This window comes from Crocodylus porosus, unplaced genomic scaffold (assembly GCF_001723895.1).
Source record: "Crocodylus porosus isolate Cpor-Errol unplaced genomic scaffold, CroPor_comp1, whole genome shotgun sequence".
In the NCBI taxonomy this organism is placed as follows: Eukaryota; Metazoa; Chordata; order Crocodylia; family Crocodylidae; genus Crocodylus; species Crocodylus porosus.
The window spans coordinates 57948140-57973517 of NW_017728950.1; the positions used below are offsets into that span (position 1 = coordinate 57948140).

At 46.6% G+C, this 25378-nt stretch overlaps 1 protein-coding gene and 1 long non-coding RNA gene across 5 annotated transcripts in view; both read right to left on the bottom strand.

Moving 5' to 3' along the window:
- Window positions 1-8842, bottom strand: part of LOC109323368 — a 16496-nt gene extending 7654 nt beyond the window's left edge. The window contains exons 1-2 of the long non-coding RNA XR_002104640.1: window positions 8833-8842; window positions 5090-5091 (exon numbers count right to left, since the gene is read on the bottom strand). This is a non-coding gene — a long non-coding RNA (uncharacterized LOC109323368). The remainder of the gene's footprint in view (window positions 1-5089; window positions 5092-8832) is intronic.
- UHRF2 (ubiquitin like with PHD and ring finger domains 2) overlaps window positions 1-12582 on the bottom strand; it is a 165499-nt gene extending 152917 nt beyond the window's left edge. For 2 of the 4 annotated variants that reach the window (XM_019554794.1, XM_019554793.1), the window contains exons 1-2: window positions 12297-12582; window positions 11039-11101 (exon numbers count right to left, since the gene is read on the bottom strand). In XM_019554794.1, coding sequence (XP_019410339.1) covers window positions 11039-11101; window positions 12297-12449 — 216 coding nt within the window. In that variant the 5' untranslated portion in view covers window positions 12450-12582. Of the gene's footprint in view, window positions 1-1247; window positions 1677-11038; window positions 11102-12296 lie in introns of those variants that run through there. The other 2 variants (XM_019554795.1, XM_019554796.1) reach the window with 2 other exon arrangements.
- Window positions 12583-25378: the final 12796 nt, after the last annotated feature.

Genomic DNA, 25378 nt, shown 5'->3' on the forward strand with positions numbered 1-25378 from the left:
ACTTCCTGCCCTTTGGGCAGGGGGCTGGACTCGATGATCTTCCAAGGTCCCTTCCAGCCCTAATGTCTATGAAATCTATGAAGTTCCAGGCTGGGAGGTACAGTAGAAGACAACTGCTTTTCCTGCCTGAAAGAAGCTGTTTCTTATCCTGGATACGAGATGCCTTCCTACCCAAGGAAGGATTTTGCCCGAGGCAGTGCTGCTGCTCAGATCTTTGACTAAGGAAGGGCATTAAGCCCTTCCACCTGCAGTTCCTAGAACAAGGGTTTGCAGAACTTGAGACAGGTTAATTCAGACACAGCAGGTTCTCCTGGAGATCAAAGAGCCCTCACATAGGCCCGTGTAGTCTGCAATAGTCAGTTTCCAGCAAAGATGCTTCCCCCCGCTCCCCCCCAATGAAATCATGAGGCCTCTAGTACTGCAACTGCTACAAGGCTGAACAAATAGTAAAAAGGCTAATTTCAAGAGTGTTTAAAAAAAAGAAAAACGTACTGCACACACCCCCTTCTCCCATCTTTGTTACTCTCATTGCTATAGCAAAGTAGCTTTGTTCAGCTCTAAATAGCTGAGAATACACAACGCTAGACAAGAGGGGAAAATCATCCTTCTCTACCATCATGTAATCCAGGGGCCTAACTATCAGCTGCTACTTACCAGACAATACTTTTGCACTTATCACATAAGGCACTCCTAACTTCCTGCTGGGTACTTTATGATCATTATCTCTAAAGGAGAAACCGTGGCTAGAACATTCCTACAGACAACTCTACGTCCTACAGACAACTCTATGAGGCATTGCCTCATAGTCAAAGCTGCGGTCTTGAGATTCTCTTCCTGGAGAACCTCCCTTTTCAGAGGGGCAAAACCCTGCAGCTCTAAGACTGATGTGCTGTACAACCAAAGTCAAAGGCCACTTTTTGTTCCCTCCAGGTCTACAAGCCTGTTAAGCCTACTCAAAGGACAAGACAAAAACTCAAAATACAAAACGATCCCCCTGCACACACATGCCTCTCATGAGATGGACTGGACACTTGGTCTATTCTGCCTTTTTTGTGATTCCTAAAGCTGGTACAATTTAAAAAAGAAAAAGTGCCAATGCTTCCTGAAAATAAAGTACTGTGACTCTGGCACGCCACAGCATGTTCCGGGGGAGGCAGGGTGTGTTTCCTGCTAGCCCTAGGAAGAAGAGAAGTAGTTGTTTCAGATCTCCAATAATAAAGAAAAATAACCATCTACTGGTTCTGAACCCAGTGTTAAAAAACTCAGAATCGTCATTTTCAAGTTAAAGCTGAAAATGATGTTAGTCACAACTATACTCTCTCTTCTTTTGTGGATGGCCTTCCAGCTCCATCTTCAAGATGCTTACTTCAACGTTGCTCCTGCTGGAAATATCTTCAGTATGGAATAAGCCACTGCCATTACCAATACAAGATACTTTCACACCTGCCCTCCCAATAGCCCCAAGTCTTTACTAAAGTTAATCAGGAAGGATGATGTAGCAGGCCAAGCCTTTCTTTTACAAAGCAATTAAGGGAAACTTGCTGAATAAGTGTCACTGCCTTGATAGTATAATGTTGTATTCTGCAACTTATAGCCCATGAAATCACTTCATCCAGTCCATCCTGCTTGCAGAAATGTTTTTTGTCCTTATTTAAACAGTCTTTTGTGGGTCATAAAACAAGGTTTCACTGGTTGACTGTCAGTGCTAAACCTCTTATCTTTCCATGGATCCACCTGGGAGACTGAACAAAACTTACATGCATCTTGGGCACAATCTCTTTACTCCCTGAGAAGACAGCCTGTACAAAGTGACAAGACCCCTGCTGGTCATGTCCTCTCAGGCATAGTGGAATGACCTATCCGGTTCATGTAAGGGGGTTCAAAGCCTCAGAGTTCACTACGGTACAGAAAATATGCTCAGCTTTTCTACACCATATTCAGGGACTTCATGACTAAAAATACCACTAAAGTACCAGGCAATTTTCTCATTCTGAGACATTAGAATTTTACAGGCAAATGAGTAGATAGGTTGGGAGTTTGAGAACCAGAATTATCTTAGCCATGAAAGTGTTACAAGGATGTTTGCTCCTTTCTTAATGCTCTAGGGGAGAACAGTTTGGTTGACAGACATCAGCACCAGTGATTACAGGATGAGAAGTGTTACAGCGGGGACCCTGAATGCAGACACCCCTTTAGAACAAAAAGACATCTCGTGTTCAAGTATTGCAAGCCAATCTGCCACTTGGCAGAAGATCAGTGAAATAAAAACTGTAATTTCCTACTTGTGCTTGACCAAATAATTCCTGTTAAACTCATCTGCCAAAGCATTTAAGATCTGGCAGGTGAACCTCACTAGTGTGATGCTGTAGGTAAGCAACAATTCACACATATTGGCTCTCTGAGCAGAGCTGACAGTCACACTCCCTTTCAGCAAAAGGCAAGGGAGTGGCATGTGCCCCGGATCTGCACAGGGCTGCGCCAGGTGGCGTTTTAGGTGGAAGGCGCTGGGAGTGGGGGTTCTGCCCTCCCATCGCTTGCCCAAATGGCACACCTGGGAGGTGCAGGAAGGCTGGAGCAGCTCCTGCTGCTATGCACCGTTTGTCCAAGGCAGCACAGTGCCTCCGCCCTATGTCCCCCCTGTCCCAGCTGGGTGAGCAGCAGGAGAACATAGCCCTGGCTCCCAGCACACCACCTCAGCCCTGCCCACCCCACACAGATCCAGGGCACACCCCCCATGCCCCCTTCTTCCTCCCCCCAAGCCAGACCTGTGGCACACAGCAGTGGGAGCTGTCCCATCCTCTCCCTGTGCCCCTCCCACCCCCATTTAGGCAGCTTGCCCAAGCCCCAGCTGCAATGACCACCTCACTGCAGGGCACTGATCTGCTTCCCCATGCTTCTTTCCCCACCACCACAACAGACTTACCAGCTGGACGCAGCTGTGACGAGCATCATAAAGGCAAAACCCACATTGGAACCTCAAAAGGGTGTGTCAATTTACAAATGTCATAAATGCCGTTCATCGTAACTTGAAAAGTTGTAAGTTGAGGACAGCTTGTACAGCCCAACAGCTTGGAGAACAGCATCTGGCCAGTAAGTTTGTGGGGAGGGAAGGGGAATGAGGGGGCACAGACTGAAGACGCCATGGTGAGGGAAGGAGTGGGGCTAGGGCAGGTGCTGCTCAGCCAGGGTGGGGCAAGGCAAGAGAGCCACAGGCAGCTTGTCCAGCCACTGCGCATACCACCAGGGAAGGCATGGGAGGCATGTGCCCCCCCTTCCCAGGATTTGTGCACAGTGCAAGGGTGGGATGCCTGCTGTTGGTTTGGCATGGGGGCTACACCAGCCTCTTCCCAGTGGGCTTTGCCTGAAGTTGAACAAAGTAGGTAGAGTTCAAACTGATAAACATGTACTAGTAATTGTATCTTTTTATGTAATCTCACTGACAAAAATTCGCTACGTTGGGGTTAAAAATAGATAGTGTTTACTTTTAGAAACTGCTTGAAGGACTAGATGGTTTGAAAGGGTTTTGTCTGACAAGCCAGCAACCAAGAGGACAGCTTTGTAAAAGATCTGCCAAAAATTCATAGCTAGGCACTATTGATATAGGCCAAAGGCTAATACTGAATATTTGTTACCAACCAACCAAACCCAAGATGACTAGCGTGAAGGTTTTACAGAAATGAACATCCTGAGGTCAAGTGCTACAAACCTCTCCTTGGAATAGTAACAGGATTGTTGCCTTAGCCTTCAAAATAGTGAATCACTAGCAGTTAAATGCTGAACAGGTTAGGTCTCCAACCTCCCTTTTGAGTTGAAAACAGGTCTGAGCCAAAGTTTTTCCCCTCTGTTGTGGGAAATCATTCTGAGTTTGAGATTATTCACTTCCAAGATGAAGAGCCTTTTGTGAAAGGTTCCTGAAACCAGACAAGGGAAGTGGATAGGGTTAGCAGTATGGAATTTAATTGTATAATCAGTTGTAGCAAATTTTTAAAATTCACTCTTCTATAACACATTGTGACCTCAAATAGGAAGATAGTTTTAAAGTGAGTCAGCAAAAAAGCCAGATCTAGACAAACAGCTGTTCTACAGTTTGACAAATTCATGTAAGAGGAAGGAACAGAAAATGTTTTCTTTTCTGTTCACAGAAAAAAGTAGTTGAAGCAGTGATTCTCAATGAGGATGCTACAGCACCCTGCCTGGGGTGACGTGATCCTTTCAAGGGTGCCAAACAATGTTAGATGTGCAAACATGATTCACAAGATAAATCCAAAGCTTTCATTGTGTTAAACCTAGAAAATTACTGTGTTAAAAATATTCTGACCTGTTATGGTCTTTTTAAGAGCTGGCATTTTCCAAGGGGTTCCTCAAGTCTAAAAAGGTTGAGAACTGAAGGGATAAAGGAATGGTCTTCTGTGTCAGACAGGATTAACACCAACTACAATTTTGATGCAGAAGCCTATATACATGCCAAACTAAACAGTTATGAGGCCACTTACCATGAAGTAACATTTTTTTTTCCTACACGTTAGATCAGGGATGTGCAATTAAAAACAAGTTAAGACAGAAAACTGTCTACTGTGGCGTAGGTTTTGCAGGATATACAACAGAACATGACAGATGATGCCACACAGTGATGTAGTATCTGCAGCATCCAAGGATACCTGTATTAAAGATCGTCCAGTAGTAATAAGTGAAGAAGAGTCCTAGCCGTACTTTAGTAACAACATATTTGGCAAAGTTACTTTACCATTTAGATACTGGGGATCCTCAATCTGAAAAACAGTTTTTACATGCAGGGGGGCAAAAGTAGTTTTGTTTTGACTATTGTTAACTTAAAGCAGTAGCCCTCTCTTTCACTCAATGCAATTGCAAGAGCATTAGGCATTGGGTGGCAGTACAGAAACTAGACTGAAGCCACACTATCAACTGTGATATAATCAACATTTATCTTTAGTCCAATTAGTTATAAACACTTACAATCACTTATCAGTCCTACAAGCCAACTCTAAACTTGGGAAGATAATATAAAGCCAGGGCCAGATTATGACAGGGTAGGGCCCTACGCTAGGGGTTCCCAACCTTTCCATGCCACGGCTTGGCGAACTGCAGACTAGAACCAGCTGCAGCTGTGGTCTAGCAAACTATGAACCACCACACAGAGCCCCGCAGGCAGAATTTCCTGGCAGAACACAGGTAAAGATACTTCCACCCCCCTGGGTGGCAGGCCTCAACCACAGGCCCTATGAAAGGAGTCGCGACCTCTCCATCCAGCTCTGCAGGGCCACAGTTTGCCAGCCCGTGATCACTACTCATCTGGCAGCTGATGCTTAGGGGCCCCTCATAATGTGAGGCCCCAAAGCTATAGCTAACTTAGCTTGTGCACTGTATAAAGTTGCCCAAGTTAATGCATCCAGATCTGAGTTACCTTGGAAATAAGAACATTTTTGTGTGTAAGACAGAAATGCTAATTAAAACACTCCTTTAAAAGCCTGATATTACATTGCAGCCTCTAATGAATGTTTTGCATTTAAGACCCTTTACTACAATTGTTTAAGAGAAGCTGCACTTCAGCGTTGACCATAGCAACATCTACAAAAGGGGTATTTATTTATTTATATTACACACTATATATAGCACACAAAAGTAAATCTCTGCTGAACAGACATTTTTCCTACAATTTTTCAAAATATTGAGTTACTGAAAATGCCAAATACTATTACAGATAATTATGTTATGGAGTTTTGACCACTTTCCAAGACAAACAGGTTGCTTTTTGATTATAGTTATTAGTTAACATTAAAAAAATATATATATCAATTGATTTTTCAGTCTAACTGCTTCTGAATTGAATCATTTAATCTTATTACTGTCCCACTCATGACCACTAACTTCAACTTTTACTCACAATCAAGTCCCTTTAATTTATACTCAGACCAATCCAACTACACCTTTGGATGCGTCAAATCATCATCATCACTATTATCATCATCATCGCTATCAAGTTTCTTAAACCAAGTAGCACCACCTACAATTAAGACTGGCTTTCAACTTTAAAGGCTGTTGTAAGCTGCTTCTCTCCTAGCCAGAACTGTAACCATAAAGTTGATGTTATCTAAGCCCAGTGCCTCAAGGAGACATTTTTTCCTTTTCTTTTTTTCTCTTTTTCTTTCTTTTTTCCGGGGGGGAGCCCAGTGATCAATCATTTCCATACATGGAAAAATTAAGTTTACACAACTGTCCTGTTTAGTAGCTCCTAGTCTCATGACTTGGAATAAATTTTAGAGTTGAAGACAAAGTTTGCTCTGGTCCTGAAGTGCTTTCTGCCCCCCACGGTGGAATGCGGATGGGTCACAAACAAGCCGCCTCTCAGAAAAGTGTGTGTGTGTGTGTGTGTAAAAATGTATACACACTAATAGAACCTTGATATAATCTGTCTGCTTACATTCTCCAGCAATTCCATCTGCACTGCTTATACTCCAGCCTAGGCCAGCAAGAACTAAACAGGTCTTTCCTAAAAACATCAGCTTGGTTTTCATTCTATCGTAAGCACAGGAAAAAAAATTGATCAATTTTTCAGCTGCAACCAACTGAAAGACCACAACAGGTCAGAAAGAAACCTGTTAGGTCAGAAATTTCCAAGTTTAATTTTGTGAATCTTGTGTAGGTGTTTGTATATCTAATATTCCATGGGCACCTTGTGGCATGCTAAAAGAAAAAGGATCTTACCCATTCATTGAGAACCACCACCCTGAAAAGATTGTTCCATGGGTAATTAAGGACTACCAACTTGCTAGTCACTTGATCTGGGAACAAGAAGTCTGTTGCACCTGTGCTATTAATATTCAGTGCTAGAGCCAGGATTTTGTGGACAACACAAGAGTGCCCCAGTCTGAACCTAAGAGGGAGAGGATGGGAACCAGAGCAAGGCAAGGACACAAAGGCACACATATACACCCTGCTTCCCTCCAAAACAAATACAGAACTAGCCCTTATGTAAGAAATCAGCAGACATACATGAAGCCCACCAAGAGATGGAGGTCATGTGGACCAGCCACTAAAACACTTTAACAGCCTATTATTGCTACCAGTTATTCCATTAACTCAAGTGATAAAAATCTGTTTAGGAGCTCTAACAATATTAATATGCCATTTGATCATGTGGGAAGGTCACCATAGTTTTATCAACAGTGCCATACTATGGTACAAAAAGCAGAAGAGGCTGGAAACTGAACCAAAGCAGCAAGTCAGGAAGAAAGTTGTCTTATAACCTATTATGAAAAAACAAAACTCTGACCTAGGGCTCCAGATGACAAACTTTTCTACTGCCTTAGGCACAAGATTATTTCCCCAGGAGAGCCTTTATGATAATGTCCCTAGACACCACCTGGGGACTTAATACTTTCACATCAGTATCCAGTCTAAAGTATCGCCTGAAACAGAAAATCCTATGCAATGCTATTCACCCTCTAAAACAGAAAAACGTTCTGGTGCAGTAACCTCTCTTCCGGTCCTCCCCAATCACCTGGCTGTTGCTTGTCATGCATCATTTACCATACTTGACTCCTAGCTTTCGAGCTGACAGAGCCTTACACCCTCTTCTTTAATGCTCAGCTCCAGCACTGGCTACTGCCAGGCTTTATAAACATGTAGGTTCACATATAAGCAAGACATGAAAAGACTAGTGTAGACAAGGGACTGCTAAGGTTTTTTTGTTGTTTTTTTAAATAAAATTTGGCACTTTTTAACCAAGTCCAAAGCTATCCCTTTGCCCCCAATTCAAATACCACCCCCCAAATAAAACCCATTACCACCAATTCCACTCTTCAACCCCAGTAAAGGGAATGGCTTACAGCAGCACCACCCCAAACTGGAGGCATGGCACACATACCCATCTTTGCAGCAGAAGTTTGTTTTAATTCCTGTGCAGCCTTGTGGATCAGTTTAAGCTTTATGGCAAGTTTTCAAGCTTAAACCTCAACATTTTTTAACTGCTTGTTTTTTCTCCAGGATTGTAATTGAAAACTGGAAGTCCCACAGCAACCATAGCTTGGTGGGGTTTTTGGTTTGTTTTTTAAAAAAAGTTTGCTTTATTGAATTCTCAGCGCGTCTAGATTAGTCTATTAAAACCAAATTCTCCTTTACTTATGTTAAAAGAAAGTGTTCACCATATCCTGTATAAATGTGGTATTTTTGCAATAAAGAAGTCCTGACAGAAATGTGAAACTGTCCTTGTTTATTATCTACAGGGGACTTCAAAGTACATGAAGATCACAACCTACAGGTTGTTAAGAGCAGCGTTAAGAATTCTCAAGTCTGTCCAATTCAAATGAGCTTGCTTCATCAAGTGTACTTTTAAAGCTTCATTTAGCTTTAGGCTGAAACAAGGCAAAATTTCACCAAGTATATAGTCATCTATTTTACTCCAAGTAAAATATCATTTCTATACTGGATAACGTAACACTGAAATAGAGAAAGTAAGAGATTCAAAACAGTGCTGCTTCTGCTATCAACTGACAGCTGTTGCAGTTGCATACAAAAATCTAAAGTAACCACTGGTAGGCTCCAGCTCCTAACCATAAAAAGTATTTGCAATTACTTCTTCAGATAAGACTATTTTTTTCTAAATACCTCGAGTTTCTGAACATGAAGGTTATAGCAAAGAGTTCTATGAGATGGTATTCTTAACTACCTCACATGCCAAACAGTAACACATAAGTGGGCTTTTGTACATAGAAGCTGTCTGAAAGGTTTTCAAAAGTAGGCCATTAATATTAAAAGTTCAAGTCCTGCCTATAATTAAAGACTGATTAAAGACCAAGAGCCAAAAGTGAAAACTGCACTGTACTGAAGAGGGAAGGTGATATTCACTGTTAAGTCTTTGTCCCTCTTCCCATCCCCACCTCCTCTTCTTTAGGAATTAAGGAAGCCAGTTACAATTCACGCTAGTTCTTCATTTAAACTAGCCATAAACATTAGAGACTTCATAGAAGTCCCTCAAAAAAAAAAAATCAGCTACAGGAATTCCAGACTTCACAATATACAAGATAAAACAAGTAGCACGTGTTCAGTTCTCCTTTGTTAATTTACAATAAAAATAAACTATTTTGTTTAGGAAACCTAATAGTTTTAGTTGCATTTCTGCAATCTGTCTATACTTGTTTCCAGCTACAAATGCCACATAATGCAGTAGACCACCAGCAATCCATACCTACCATCAAGGAAATGCCATACAAACTGTAAAGGTAACACACGTCCTTCACACTACTCTAGTAAGACTTCTAGGTTTAAGAAGCATCAAACCGAGACTAAACTTCAAAGGTTTAGAAGTCTGAGGGGCAGAGCAAGGAAGTGTCTTTTAAAATTGTGAGAATATTTGAACGTTCAAATGAAATTATTAGGTATGCTTACATAATACAACAGTTCTGCTGAACAGCATAGCAACAGTTTCCTAACTTGTTTTAAAAGCAGGACTACAGAAAATTGCACACTGGCAGGCTAGAAAAGTTCAGACTTAACCCACTGAGTTGCAAGAGAAGTAGTAAAGCAGCAATTCTCAATCAGGAGCCTAAAAGATCCTTTGAAGGGCGACACAAGGTGTACAGGAGATAGCTTGACTAAGGTCAAACTAATCCCTGCCTGCCCACTACTCCGTTTCCCTTCCTCCTTGGCAATTCTTTGGTTGCAAAGAACTTAGACCACAATAGATCAGAATATTTTTTACACCAATTTCCTATTTAAAATCTCTGGGTTTATCTTACGAATCATGCACAGATGTCTGCACACCTACAAAGTGTAATACTGCATGGTATCCTGCAGCCCTTGGGGTACTGTGAAATTTCTCTGCTTGACTACTCACCACTCCCCAAGGTGTCACGCCACCCTGGTTGAGAATGAGTGGTTTAGTGTAAGCCAATTCAGTCCGCATCTCAGGTAAATCCTGCAGCCCACATGAACTCAGCACTCACACAGTTCAGTTGCTACCAGTATCCAAACTATTTCAGGTATCACTACTTATCCTAAAGACATGCAAAAATCTAGAACTCTTGGTTCAGAGATGATACCTTTTATAATCCTAGACCAAATACATCCCTTCTTATCCTGAAGTCACTTCTATAGTATAAACCAGGGGAGTCAAACTCATTTGGTCCTGTGGGCTGTACAAGAGCTACAAAGATCCTCATAGGCCAAATCCCAACTGCAAGGTTCCTCACAGCAGATGCTCTCATTCCTGTGTCAGCACCAGCAGCCACGGAGTTAACACTACTGCTGTTCAATCCCCAAGCACCAAGGCTGCTAGAGCCACTGTCAGTACAGCCAGCAGCCATAGGGTGAAGGCGACTTATTTTAGTCAGCAGCAACATTCACCCATAAGTGCTGGCCATGCTGAAACTCCAGCTCCAGCAGCCACAGTGACAGGGTTAAGCAGCTGGCTCCTGGAAGCCACAAAGAGCTTTGGGCCAGGTGATCCACCTCCACAGGCTGTAAGTTTGACAACCCTGGTGTAGACAATTCCTCAAGTTAAACTTTACAGGGCTCTAGCTTACTTTAGATTTCTCCATATTAAAGAGATGTCTCAATTAACTAAGTGTAGTTAATTGTTGAGGGGGGGTTAAATCTTCAACTACAACAGCAGTTGAAGATTTAAACAGTTAAAATTCAGTGCAGCAACAGTGGAAATCAGAGTTCAGACTCCATTTATCCTCTACTCCGTGGATCTGCAACTTTTCACCAGCACTGACCACCCTTCACAACCTGGCCACAGGCTGCATGTCTCCAGCCTAGAGTAGCCAGATGCCTATGCTTACCTCCACCACCAATCCCCAAACCCTCTGCAGTGTGGGCAAGCGCAGATACCTTAAAACGGCAGGCTCTGCAACAGAGGTGGTGGGCAGTACAGCACAACTCTGTGCCACCAATCCCCTGTGCTAGATCAGACCTTTGTGGGTCGGACCAGAACTCTTCATAGGCTAAGTGTTGCCATTAGGTAGTATAGATGGAGTCAAGTAAGTAACCCAATGGATCTACAGCAGCAGATACTTACATTTTGTCTGAATAGATACAGCATAGCAGAAGTAGAAGAAGAGTAACTGAGAAGGAGGACAGCCTAGTCACGGAAAAGGAAACAAAAAGTAATGACTTTCTGCTCCAGCCATTTTCCCCCTCCCAAAGAGCCGCCCATATCCATGGGAAAGTGCAACCTCATAAGCAAGGCTTCCATCTTCCCTGCAGGAAGCGGGTATAAGTAGAGACAGAGACATGACTAGAAGGCGAGTCAACTTGTAGCAGGAAACAAGTAGTCTTTAGCATCATGAAGCTCTCCTCCAGCTTAAGGTCTAACAATTTGTATAATTAAATCCAAGGAAAAACTAACACACCACTACATCTATACCATATAAAAAGTTATATTTCCATTATTTTCTCACCAGCTTACCTTAAAACTCCCAACTAAAATCAAAACCTCTTATCCCACATTAACCACAGAAAACAGTAACCTCTTGCTCCCCGTGACTGTTGCTATTATTCACAGAAACATGTTCCTAGCCCGACAGATGGCAAAAAAATCTTAACAGGTTTCATCTTAAATACAAAGTCCACTCACACTGGTTGGAACTGACCGGCCACTCCTGTGTTTGGTAACGGTTCCCCTACAGCTATCCGAAACACACAAGGTAGACTGAGCAAGCCACACACCCTCCTCATGCCAACCCTCAGGCCCTTTTCTTCTCAAGAGGGTTACACCCCAGTTCCACTTCTCTCCCAATTCCCTTGAGGCCACGCTAGGTTGGCACAGAGTTGACTTTCTGCCTTTCAGCACTTCCCAAGGGCAGCACTGGGTCCTGCCTGGATGCAAAGGGTGCCCAACAGCGGCCAGTTAGCCTGAGGTGCCACTCTGCCCAGACGCCCAGGCTGGATGAAACTGTGGCTGGTGCCAGGGGTTGGTGGCGGGTGCCGTGGCCTAGCAAGGGCAGCACAGGCTGCTGCCAGCAGAGCCCCTGAAGGGGGAGAGGGGGCTGGGATCCCGCCTGCCTAGGGCCTGCAAGAAGGAAGAGGGGGAGGGCGCAGCGCCTGCTCACGTGCCCTCCCGCGGGGCCACAGGGGCGCTCCCCCACCGGGAAACCGTTACAGGCGGGGCAGGGGGAGACCCCTCGCCGGCCCCACGTGTGGGTGCCCCAGGGGGTGGATGGGGATGGGTGGCCCTCGCTCCCCGGCCCAGGGGGGAGCACAAAGGCGGGCCCCGCGCGGGGGGTGACAAAAGGCAGGGCTGGGCGGACAAAGGCAGTAGACCCCCCGCCCCTCACCTGCTTGCCCCGGTAGAAGAGGCGCTGGCGGTCGGGGCTGACGCGGAAGGTCTCCTGGATCTTCTGGCGCAGGCTCTCGATCTTGGTGAGACGACTAAGGTCGTCGATGGTCTGCGTCTCCGTGCCGTCGATGGTGCGCACCTGGATCCACATGGCGCGGGGGGGGGAAGGGGGGCGGCTCCCGCCCGCTCCCCGGGGGCGGGCGCGTCCCCCGCGCCTTTGTCTCGCTCAACCGGGGCTGAAGATCCCGCGGAGCGGCCGAGCCCCCCGCCCGCCCGCCGGGCCGCCCGCCTCGCGCAGCAGGAGCAGGAAGGGAGCTGTCGCCCCACAGCAGCGCCCGGCGAGCGGGGGAAAAAGGGCGGCACGGCCGGCTCTAACGGACACCGCCGGCAGCCATGGCCGAGCCGCGGGGAGTGTTTACCAGGCGCCGCCGCTCTCACATGGAGGTCACGGCGCCAAGGCTACTATCGCGAGAGCCCCCGGCCCCGGCAGCCGAGACAACACGACGGGGGCGGGACCACACGGCCCCCCGCCCGCTCCCAACGGCCGCTGCCGCTTCGCTCCGCCCCGCCCCTGCTCGAGGCTCCGCCCCCAGCGCGCGGAGCCCCCCAGCAGACTAGGGCCGTTACCCGGCTGCTGGTGGGGTGGGGTTTCTGGTAGGGTGTTTTAGAGCGGGGCTGGCCGGTGTCTGCAGAGGTGATCTAGTTCGACCCGCCGCCGGAGGCAGGCTCATCCCAGTGTGAACCATCCTCTACAGAGCCACTGTCTAACCTAGTAGCAAATTTTTGCAGTCCTCTGCACCACTGGTTCTCAACCTGTTTTATACCAGCATTTGTAAACATGGATGGCCAGGTCCGACCCAGTGCCATTTGCCTGACACACTGCCCACCCGGTGTGTGGGGCCGGGAGTGGGGATGGGGTGGGATTTGGGGGCCTCAAGCAGCCCCTCACAGGCTGTAACTGGCAGTCTGCAAGAGACAAGCCAGGGTTTCCCATGTTTTTTTCTTCTTTAAAGGAGATAACATTTTTTTACGTTTTTTATAGCCTTGCGACCCACTTTTGGGTCATGATGATCCACAGGTGGAGAAATGCTGTTCTACACAGTACAAGACGTAATGCACTGCCCAGGCTTTGGCGCAGCCCAATTCCAGCCACATGCAAAAAGCCACTCATCAGCCCACATCACCCAGTTCCCCCAGACCTGGCTGTGCCCCCATAGAGTGGGAGATGGAAAGCTCAGGCAGTGGTCCTGGGAGTGGGAGAACCCAGCCCCCTTGGCCAGCAGCCTTGTAAAAGCACAATAGCAGCTGCTAGGCCCAGTAGGAGCTAGGACTGGATTTGGATTTCTGTGACCCAACCGGGCCTGGAAGCATCAGGCCCTGCAAATTTGAGAGGAGCTCCAGCTATGTGGCAAAGCATGCAAGCTGAGTCTAGAAATGGTTGGGATGTGCCACCAGGCTGGAAGAGCAAACAACTTGCTGCCTGATTTCAGTTCTGAGGCATGACTGGGAACATGGCCTTAACCAGGTTCCTGAGAGCTGACATGCAAGTGTGCTGAGCCCCTGAAATCCTAGGCAAGCTCATTAGGTGATTGACCCTTGGGCAAATTAGCTTTTTTTTTTACCCTTCAGCTACATCTGCCCATCTGAAAGGACCCACAGGAGGGAGGGCCAGTGGTGTTAGAGTTTCATGTGTCCATTGACCCCATTCTACATGGCGCTAGAGGTGCACTGGACCTGAGCAAAGGTGTTTGTCACAGGTGGAGCCTGAACTCATGCGATGTCTATGTCCCCTCACTAGGTTTTTTTATACTGTAGCCATCTTGGGTTCTTATAAATACTTCAGATGATGGAATTGTTTTGCTCCTAAACCTAAAAGAAACAAATCAAGCAGTTCTCAATCTAGGGGCAGCTCAATAAGGGGTATGAAGATAACTGAATCCCTTTGTGTGGCACTCCTTTCTTGAAATCGCAGCATGGTGTCCCTCAGCCAGAAGTACTGTGGGCTTCCTGTCAACAGCTGATCTCTTCAGGAGCAGAGAACAGAATCCTAAAGGTAAGCTGAAGAGTGAAATGGCACCGGTTTTTCTAGGTTAGCGTGAAACATGGTCGGGGAGGGAGGTGAGATGGAGAGTGTTTTCAGATTAATTTGCTGGGAAGAAAAACATGGGATCAGATTCTGCTTGGGAGACTGTAAGTAACAGAGGATCACTTTGCTGAGGAACCATTATCTGGTCAGCCCCACAGGGAAACAGAGGATCACATTGTTGGTACAGAGGTTACTGGATGGGTGAATCGGGCTGACGAGTGGTTGCAGGTGGATTGACCTGTTGTCAGAATATGGGTCGCTGGGTGTAGCAATGCATAGATGAATTAGAGACCAAAATAAAAAGTACTAAAAGGGAAATAAAAAGTGGGAAAGAGATTTATCAGAGGAGAGAAGAGGAGTCTATGATTGGAGAGCTTAAGGTGAAGAGTGAACTACCCTTATTAGGAGACTGAATTTTTGAAGGGACTTGGGTCAGTAGCAGACTTAGGGGAGGGCAAACAGCCGAGGGCCCTACACTTTAAGGGGGCCCAAAATTTTGCAACACATTTTTTATGGGGTGAAGTATTTCAAGGAAGTGGCTCTATTTGCATGTTAATGCTCAACTATTTACCTAATTCCTACAAAGAATATTAAAAAGATTAACAATACATAGGTCATCAAAGTTAAGCCTCTAAGGAGCTCCAAATGAGTCTTTTGCCCAGGGGCCCAACAACCCTAAGGCCACCACTGCTGGGGTTGTGCTTCTGAACAAATTATGAAGGAAGAAGTTGTCTGAGAGTTATTGGGGGTTGAAGTGAGCACAAAAGAAGGAATGGGTACAGATAGCTGATTGTTCTTAGTAGCTACAGCAGATGGTTTGGAGCAGAAGCTTGTTTGGGAAGTTATGATAACCAAGGCCAAGATGAGTTATGGGGGGCACTGTTGGCCAGAGGCCAACATGGCTTGGCACCAGGGGCAGCTGGTATGCTCAGAGACACCAGCAAAGTCTAAAAAGGCTGAGAACCACTGGTCTAGCTACAGGCATGTGAAGCAGCTAAGGGGACTAGCCAACCTGATTTGCATAAGGCAAGAGCCCATGCTCTCCTGTGCATAACAGTAGAGATCAGGCCATGAGAGTTTAGACCAGTGGTTTCCAACCTTTTTAAGTAAATCACCTTTGGCATTTAAAAGCAACCCAAGATCTACTGTGTGCTGCTGCCACATCCCACCCCACCCAGCAGCTAAATCTGTGGGGAGGGAGGGAATGGAGGGGCAGATCGAGGCAGAGGAAGAAAACATTATTTGGGGTCGCGCCTTCTCAGCAGGTAAGTCCCACTTGGCCAAGGCCCCACTCAACTTACTCCTGCTTCTGTGGCGCTGTCCCTCACTGTGGAGGCCTCACTCTAGCCATCACCCGTCCCCTCCCCCATAGACTGACCTGCTGGGCTGGGGCGCATGTGTGCATGCACACAGGCACTCAGGCCCCCACCCCAGCCTCACATTGACTCCAAGAGGCTCCAAGATCTAGCGCAAGAGGCTCTGAGATCTAACGGTGGATCGAGATCCACTGGTTGGTGACCATTGGGTTTGACGGTGGAAGGAACATGAGCAGAGTCACTGAGGCATTTAGAGGAAGTCATAAGTGAACCATTAGGACAGGGGTGGGCAAAATATGGCCCACGGGCTGGATTCAGTCCACGAGGCCATTCTATCCTGCCCACGGGGCCCCTAAAATAATTTAGAAAATTAAAATTTATCTGTCCTTGGTTCCTGTCAAAGATGACTGGACTGTGAATGGCTGCAGCACAGTGCACTGGCCACAGGGCAGGCGAGGAGCTGCTTTTCCTGCACTCAGCACCAACTTGTAACCCGCCCTGCTGCCAGGCTGGGCCCTATACCATCTCCAGGCTTGCCTGTCGGGGCTGCATTTGCTGCCGCTGCCCAGCGCACGAGCTCTGGGCACGTAGCAGCAGCCAACACTGCCTGGCGTGGCAAGCTGGAGGGCCACAGCTGCTGCTGCTGCCACCGCCGCCGCTGCCACCACAATCCAGCCCCAACAGACAAGCCCAGATCCGGTGCGGGGCCCAGTCTGGCAGCGTGGGTGGGTTGCAAGCCAGTTCTGAGCATGGGGAAAAGTGGCCCCTTGCCTGCCCCGTGGCTGGCACCCCACGCTGCAGCCACTCACAGTCTGCCTGGGGCTGCCTGTGCCTGCTCAGGACAGCCCCATGCGGGCTGCAAGCGGCTGCAGCAGGAAGCACTAGCCATGGGGCGGGGGAGGGGTTGTTTTTCCCCCCGTGCTCAGCACCAGCTAGTCCCCTGCAAGCAAGCAGGGGTCGGGGCCGTGCGCTGCCCTCCGCCTGTACCGCGGGGCTTGGTGGGGCATTTGGAGTGTGGGAGCAGGACCTGCACCCATGTCCCAGGGCCAGCGCCAGCAAGGCCCAGAGCAGCGTGGCAGGAGTGCAGGGTCCCAGCCGGCAGGGGCTCTATGGAGCCGGGCCAACTTTCCCCTCTCCCTGCTGGTGCAGCCTAGCCCAGCTCCACAGACCCCTGCCAGCCTGCGCCCTGCTCTGGGCCCCACTGGTGCTGGCCCTGGGATATTGGTCCCAAGCCATTGGGACACTGGTCCCAAGATGGTGATTAGGGGGCAGGGCACCTGTCAAGGGGCAGGGCCCTCAACAGCTTGCCACAACTTGGTAAGTGGCCCTCTGTCTAAAATAATTGCCCACGCCTGCATTAGGATCATAAGAAGACATAGGATATGTGAGGGGATAAAAATGGAAGGATGGAGTCATAATAGGACATGTGGGGAACAGAATGAAACAGAAGAACAGGAAACTATGCACCACTGAAATAGAAGGTAGAGCCATGGTGGAAAAGGAGGATAGATGTAAGGAAGCTATTGATGGAAAAGAGGTAGTAGTTTTTTGGGTTTTTTTTTTTTAAATAAGCTGTAAGTCTGACAGCCTGCTGAGGATTTGGAGACAGTCTGGTATATATAAGGAATATTACGCTGCTTTTTTAACAAAAAAACACTTAAGAAAAAACTCCACTAGAATATGCGCAGTGTAGTCCACTAGCTTAATTTTTTTACGTTGGCAGTTACAGGACTTCCGTGAAGCCAAGGCAGTTACACCATTGTAAACCTAATGGGAGAAGAAATGCAGGCTCATTGACTTGAATTGAAGTTATTCCTTATTTAAACTTGTTTAAAATGAGATTAGAAACAAGCCAAATAATGCTTATTGCAGAAATGCAGCAAGTACATGTTATTTTTCTGCTGTAGGAGGGAAATATGTGCTCCTACAGCTGTATTGATGTAATAGATATAGATGAAAAGGTATCTTTTTCCCTTTCGTCTATTATTCAGACAGGATGGGCTGAAATATTGGAACCAGCAGGTCCACAGCAGTTGACAATGTAAGTGGGAGTAAGAAGAGCTATCCTTAGGCAAGGGTAAAGGGAACAAACAAATGAGTGCTTCAGGGTTACAGAGAAGTACCAAGAGTCTATATAAATGTACAGTGAGACACAGACACTATTTTGAGGAATTTACAGTTCTAGGGGTCAGGTTTCGCCACCTTTTTAAGTTAAAATCAATTCAGCTACCTAAGACTTTTGGTACAACTCAATGGGTGTATCTACACATGCAATTAGCATGTAGCAATAAGCTCCAGCATAGTTTGTGTTGAAGTCTATTGCTCCCAGGCACAGCATTTACACATACACTTGGGACCTCACCACATTGAGCCAGGGCAGAGCAGCCCTGGCTGCCAGGGGGCCCAGAGGGTCAGCCTGCTAGCCAGGCTTAATGTACTGTGGAGGAGCTGGCTGGGACACGATAGTGCTCCAGTGTGTGGCTAGCCAGCAGGCAGCCCCTGCACAGTAGTACCCTCATGCCTCAGCCAGCCACAGTCACAATCTACATGTGCATTTTGGCGCACTAAATAACTCTGCAGTAGGATAGTACCTGTTTCAGACAGTACTATACTATGGTGGAGTTAATTAATTTACTGAACCCTAATAGGAGCACATATATAGACAGTGACACTTTACTGCATCTGTTCACCAGAGCACCCCAAGGGATAACAGGGACCAATGGTCACAAACTCCTCCAAGACCATTTTAGGCTGGATATAAGGAAAAACTTCTTTACTGTCTGAGCCCCCAAGGCCTGGTATAGGCTCTCTTCAGAGGTGGTGCAAGCACCTGCTCTGGACTCCTTTAAGAAGCATTTGGATGCTTATCTTGCTGGGACTCTTTGACCCTAGCTGACTTCCTGCCCCTGTGCAGGGGGCTGGACTTGATGATCTCCTGAGGTCCTTTCCAGCACTAGTGTCTATGAAATCTATGAAATAATTAGTGAACTCTGCAGTAAAGTACATGTGTAGATGCACCCAGTATGAATACCTTATGTATTCTCTGCCTTATGTATATATATCAAGAGTAAAAGATAACAGAGTGATATAAAATAAGGTCATAGCTTTAATGTAATAACCCTTAACTAGACATGAGTCAAATGACCAAATTATTCCCTGGTGTCATTCCACTGATTTCAGCACAGCTCCAAGAAGAATTAATTTAGCCCAGTGTGTATTTCGTGTCTTTTAATAATCATCTAATATGTTGTAGAGTGATTAAGAATGTCATTTTCAATTTTCCATATGTCAATAATCTCAAAATGGACCAATAATACCTCAGAAGGTGTCAGTTTCATATCTGTGTGTGGTTTTAGGATTGTTAAAGCTATATTTGCTTAAGTTTCCATGAATGGGCTCTGGCAGTATTTTTCACCAGAATGAAGGCATCAATGAAAAATGTATTAAAAGAAGTAAAAAAAAATCCTTGTGAGAACAGAAAACCCTACTGGAGATTTTTATCGAGTAACATTAGCTTTAGAATTTAAATGCATTCTGTGACCCCAGTCCTGCAACATTTACACATGAGAGGCATGACATTTTCTTACAAGGATGTATTTATACATGTAGTGGCATTACGTGGTTTATATGAAATCCTTTCTAACAAGAGGCACAATTTGTGAGTAAAGCTATTGTGTTGACTATAGTAATTACAGTGTAGTTAATTATAATATGGGTAAACATTTTCTACAATTGATAAAACATACTATAGCTAGAAGAAGAAAAGGTCAGACATACAAAGATCTCTTAATAACATTTTAAGAAAACTAGATGGAAGTAATACTAAATTTATGCATTTAGAGTTATTAAGGATTAAGGGTCAGTTTATGCCCTCTGATTTCAGTCCACAAGTCAGTAGTAAACCTGCTGGTAAAGTTAAACTTCTGTTATGAAGGTTAAGGAAGAGTGTTTACGTGCATAAGCACCATCACCCCTCCGTCATCTGTCTCACTGACACATCTATATGCAATTCCCATATATTTTGAGCTCCATAGCTTCTGACAAGGTAGGACAGGGAAATCACTCTCCACACTGTCTTTATTTTCCAAATCTACTTATGTCTTTCCCTATCAAGGATGGCATTATCTGCATTATCTTATGCAAAGTCCTCCACAGCTCTCAAAACCTTGCCCTGAAGACATTAGGTCCATTGCAGGGAATAGTACAAGGCACTGGGAGATTGCCTTCTAGATCTCATAACACCTCCTTTCAGGTTTTTTCTTACAATAGGACATCAGTTAAAAAACTGTACAAACATAAAGCTTCCTGGCACTTTGTGCTGTTTTTCTTGTATAAAATATGATTTGGTGGCCCCCAGATCAGTAGTTACTGTGGAATTCAGTTAGGTTGAGGATGTTGCTGTCTTCTTTCTCACGTGACTACATTTGAGGAAAAGTTAAACTGATTTTGATATGGAAATGTGTAATTCTACAAAGCATTTTCTAGGCCAGTAAAATGATGAAATATAATACTATTTAATTAGAGACTTATGATGGATAAACATAGACTCATATTGTGAGTAAACACTGATGTATTAATCCTTCACTCTGAGCTACCACACATGTGGATTTTGAAGAGAGTGTTATTATTGAATGTTTGGAATAATTTATTTTAAAATACACATTTTATATCAGTGTCTTTGATAGCTGATATCAGAATGGGCAGTTTTCACATGGTATATCATTTTACTCAGCTGCTGCACCTCTTCTTGATCATCTAAGGAGGCCAGGAAAAAATTCACCATTCCTAGTGGCATGGCAGCATTGCAGTACAGGTTTGATATATAGTGTGGATTTCATACCATGTTCTGCAGTACTGGAAACAGCTCATGTAAAGTTAATAAAAGTGTTGTGAATCAAATCCTCCATTGGTTCCACTGGAACTTTTCCACTGAATCCTAAATTAGGGGGGATGTGATAGAAATCTTCCATTAGTTTCAGCTGAGAATTAGTATTGCATCTGAATCAAGATTTGGTAGAAAAGCTCATTTAAAATCAGCGGAGCATTTCTAAAGCATCCGTCTTGACTTAGGATTGGATAAAAATCCTCCTTTGAAACCAGTGGAGCATTTCTACTGAATCTTCACTGCTAGCAAATCTATAGGTCATCTCTTTTCATTTCAACTGGGTTAAACTCCTGGGGTAAGAGTACATTACAACCAATGTCATTGCTTACTGCGCACACTCAGTAACTACTTTCTAAGCTCCATTTTCCAAATGTTTTAACAGATGACTCCAAATCTTTAGTGTAAAGAACTACACCCTGCAAAACTGAATAGATGATTTCTACAAAGGCTTTTGGGCTCATTTTTGTTTCTAAAATAACTTCAGACTCCATTCAGTTCCCTTGATAGTCAGTGGAAAAGTTTTTATTAATCTCAGCAAGTCCTGGCCTTTTTTTTTAATGTGGAAACGCAAAAAAATTTATTCCTGGCTCCAGACTGTTTGAAAAATAAGTCCACTGGGAAACCTCCATGCAAAATAGGTAGTAAATCTCTAAGGACAGGTTTAAAATAAAAATACAAATATAACTGTAACTATCTGATTGTACAGACATCCAGCGTCACTCTTACTTGTATCTAAAGGAAGTGTAAGAACTATCTTGGGATGGGCGGCACTACATTTTGTCCCAACTGTTTTTTCCTTGGTTGACAGGAGTCGCCTGTATTGACTCCCACTCTTAATAAAAGCAAGAAAGCCCCTTTATTTACAGATGTATTGACAACTATTTAAGAAAAAAAGACAAGTCGGAAAAGAATTATTTACATAGCCCCATTAAACAAGACATAGCCATGTCACGCCTACTTTTTAGAAAGCTCAAGTTCATAAATATTTAGAGGAAGGCACATATGTATTGTACATATGTCTTTTTTTCCCCCTAATGTAACAATTTTTATGTCCAGCAGAAGGGGCAGCATGGCTCATTAGTGACTAACTGGTTAAGATAGGGATGGGGAAAATACAGCCCATGGACTGGATCTGGCCTACTAGGCCATTTTATTCGGCCCATGGGGCCCCTCCAAAAAACATTAATTAGTGACCTGCAGCTGCCCCTCTAAAAGCCAGCAGAAGGCAGCCTTTTAGAGGTTGTGCACCATCGGACCAGGTGAGCTGTATGCCTCCACCCCACATGGAGGACAGAGCCAGCCCGATGGTGCACAGCTCCTGGAAGGAGAAACAGGAGCTGCACATAGCAGCACAGAGCTTGCCTGGCCTGATGGTGCATGTGTGTGTGGGTGGGTGTGGGGTTTGTGGGGAGGGGTGTGGGGTTTGTGGGTGTGTGTGTGGGTGGGTGTCTGGTTTCTGGTTGGGTGTGTGCCCCCTATCACATCCCCCCATTACACCCAACCCCCACTACCTCCAGCAGCAGCAGGCGACAGGTCCTCGAGGCATTCGTGGTCCACGGCAGGCAGAGACCCCTGGCAGCGTGCACCTCTGGCTGAATCCTGGGAGCTGCATGCAGTGACATGGAATCACCCTGGCCCAGCCCACTGGCACGCACCTTCAAACCAAATCAGGTTGGCTCAGTAGCAAAGGTCAAGGGGTAAGGGGTGGGACTTCTGGTCCCAAAATGATGACTGGGAGCAGGGTACCTGTCACAGTGTTGCCAAAAGTCGTTAAGTCCCCCTCCAGCCAAAATGATTGCCCACCCCTGGGTTAAGAGAAGCATAAGCTTTCATAGGTGACAGCCTATTTCAGGGGTGGGCAAAATACCATTCTCTCCAACCTGTGGGGCCCCTAAAGAATTTAGAAAATAAATATTGATCTGTCCTTGGCTCCTATCAAAAATGACAGGAACCAGGGCCAGTAGGACCCAGGGGAAACCTGACAGGCTCCCACAACAGTAGGGCTCACCTGGCCCGGCCCCCCCAGCTGGAAGATCTAGCAGGGGCTTCTGGCCTGCAACCATGTGGCTACACCGGCACTAGAACCTCAGGTAAGCAGGGGGAGGGCAGGGGAGGACCCCGGGCAGGGCAGGAGTGCAGGGAAAAGCAGCCCCTCCCCTGTCCCGTGGCCTGTGCTCCCTGCTGCAGCCACTTGCAGCCCACACAGGGCTGCCCTGAGCAGGCACAGACAGCCCCAGGCGGGCTGCAAGTGGATGCAGCACAGGGCACCGGCCACAGGGCGGGCGAGGGGCCACTTTTCCCTGAACTCAGTACCAGAGCTGGGCAGCCCAGAGGCAGCGGTGGCAGCCTCACCACAGCCTACCACAGCACAAACTCCAGGCGGGCAACAGCAGCCAACACTGCCTGGCGTGGCAAGCGGGGGGCTGCAGCTGCTGAGCCAGTGCAGGGCCCAGGCTGGCAGCGGGGGCGGGTTACAAGCTGGTTGCTTGCCTGCCCTGTGGCCAGTGCCCCACACTGCAGCTTCTTGCAGCCTGCCTGGGGCTGCCTGTGCCTACTCAGGACAGCCCCACGTGGGCTGCGAGCGGCTGCAGCAGGGAACCCCAGCCATGGCGCGGGAGGACCGCTTTTCCCCTGTCTGTGAGCGCAGGGTCGGGGCTGCATGCTTCCCCCCACCTGTACCACGGGGCTGTAAGGCACTGGGAGTGAGCAGGAGCGTGGAACCTGCACTGGTGTCCCAGGGCCAGCATCAGCAGGGCCCAGAGGAGGACGGCAGGGATACAGGGTCAGGGCTGGCAAGGGCTCTATGGAACCGGGCCAGCTCCCCCCTCTTCCTGCTGGTGCAGGCCAGCCCAGCTCCACAGACCCCTGCCAGCCTGCTCCCTGCTCTGGGCCCCACTGGTGCTGGCCCTGAGACATTGGTCTGAAGTCATTGGGACATTGGTCCCAAGATTAGTGACCGGGGGCGGGGAACCTGTCAAGGGGCAGGGCTACCCATGCGGCCCTCAGCGGCTTGCCAAAACTGAGTAAGCGGTCCTCCACCCAAAATAATTGCTCACCCCTGGCCTACTTCATCAGATGCTATCAGATTAACTTGGCTAACTACTCTCTCTTTTTATATCTGTCATGGATCACATTTCTATAATGCCCCAGCAAGACCTTACCTGTTTACCATGTTCAAGAGAAATACATTCAAACTGTAGTAGATGCTACAGTTCCAGGATGCTTAAGTGAATGGAGAGTGTCATGGGCACAAGTGGTATGTAGGTGGTGAGGGATTGACACTAGGGTGTCACAGGTAAGGGAAACCAAGGTTCAGACTAGAGCTGGGAATTAGGATATCAAGAACAGGTGGGTCAGGAGGCCAAGGTCTATAAGGCAAGATATTGGCAGTCACTCTGGGTATAGCTCCAGGCTGTGGGCGCAGAAATCTGGGGGGGGGCATGTGACCCCCCTCCTGCCCCTCTGACACATCATCTGTGCCTCTCTCCTCTGTGTTGCCTGTGCCCCCCTCACTTCCCCACACATCACCTGTGTCCCATATCCCCATAGACTTACCTGACGGGAGCTGTTCTCTACCACACTGCCTGGCTGCCATGTTCATGTGTGCACACACACATGCACCTGGTACCCTCTTCCCCTGCATCCCACTCCCCCCAACCCCAAGCAGCCTGCAAGGGGAAACCCATGATTTCCTGCGTTTTTCTCCTTTAAAAAAGAAAATTTGCTTTTTCCTGCATTTTCCCACAGCAAATGGAAAACCTGGATCCCTGGTGACAACAAAGGGGGAAATAGGAATGGGAGCAAAAGTCACAGGTTAATAGCAAGAGACCTAAGCAGACAACACTAGCCAATGTCCACTGCCCATGAAATGTATCCAAGGAGCCACTGGACAACCCTCAGTGAAACTGCCCAGAGATGTGAGGAGAGGAATGACAGAAGAACAGCTCCACCGTCTTCCTTGTATGTTCTACTCCAGCCATAGCCTCTCCCTGGTCTGGTAGATGGCAAGTTTGGCCAGAGCTAAGAGAAGGTTGACCGGAGGTCTCAGGACTTGGTGGAACCACAGATGGGGAGTGTGTAAAATAAAAGGTATGGGGGAAAAGTTCAGAGATAATCTCAGGAGGAGGTTCCTATGCAGAGGGGCTCCCAGGATAAAGTCAGGAAGTAGAACCCAGGTCACAGAAAACAAGGGGTACCATAGTCAGAAGTCCCGGGCTAGACAGGGAGGTATCTGTCTTGTTGAGTAGACTGCTAGGCACTTAAAATCAAGCTTCCATGCCCAGCAGGCAATGATGCCAACTCAGGTAACCAGAGCCAGCTAGTGGCAATTTAGCTAGCCTGCTGTCCTGGCTCCTGACAGAACCTGCCGTAAGAAAGCTGGGTTTGTTTAGTTTAGCAAAATGAAAGCCAAGCAAAATGAAAGCCAAGCATGGACACAATTTCTCTGTATGAATGCAGCAGGGCTAAACACTTGAGAGGGGAAAGAACAACGTAAAGGGCAATGTTGGCTAAAAAACATATGGATATAAAACAGGTACGATTAAAGTTTAGCTTGGAAATAAGAAGGTTTCTAACCATAAGAGCAATGAGGTTTTGAAAGAGCCTTCCAAAAGGAGCAGTAAGGGAAAAATGCTATTTTTAAAATGGAGCTTGATCAATTTGTGAAACAGATTATCTGATGTGGTTGCCTACAGATGCAGGGGAATACATTTCATAACATAACTTCTTTTCAGTCTTCTTTTCCTTTCAAAGTGGGTTCAAACAAATCTCTAAATTAATACATGTCAGCTAAA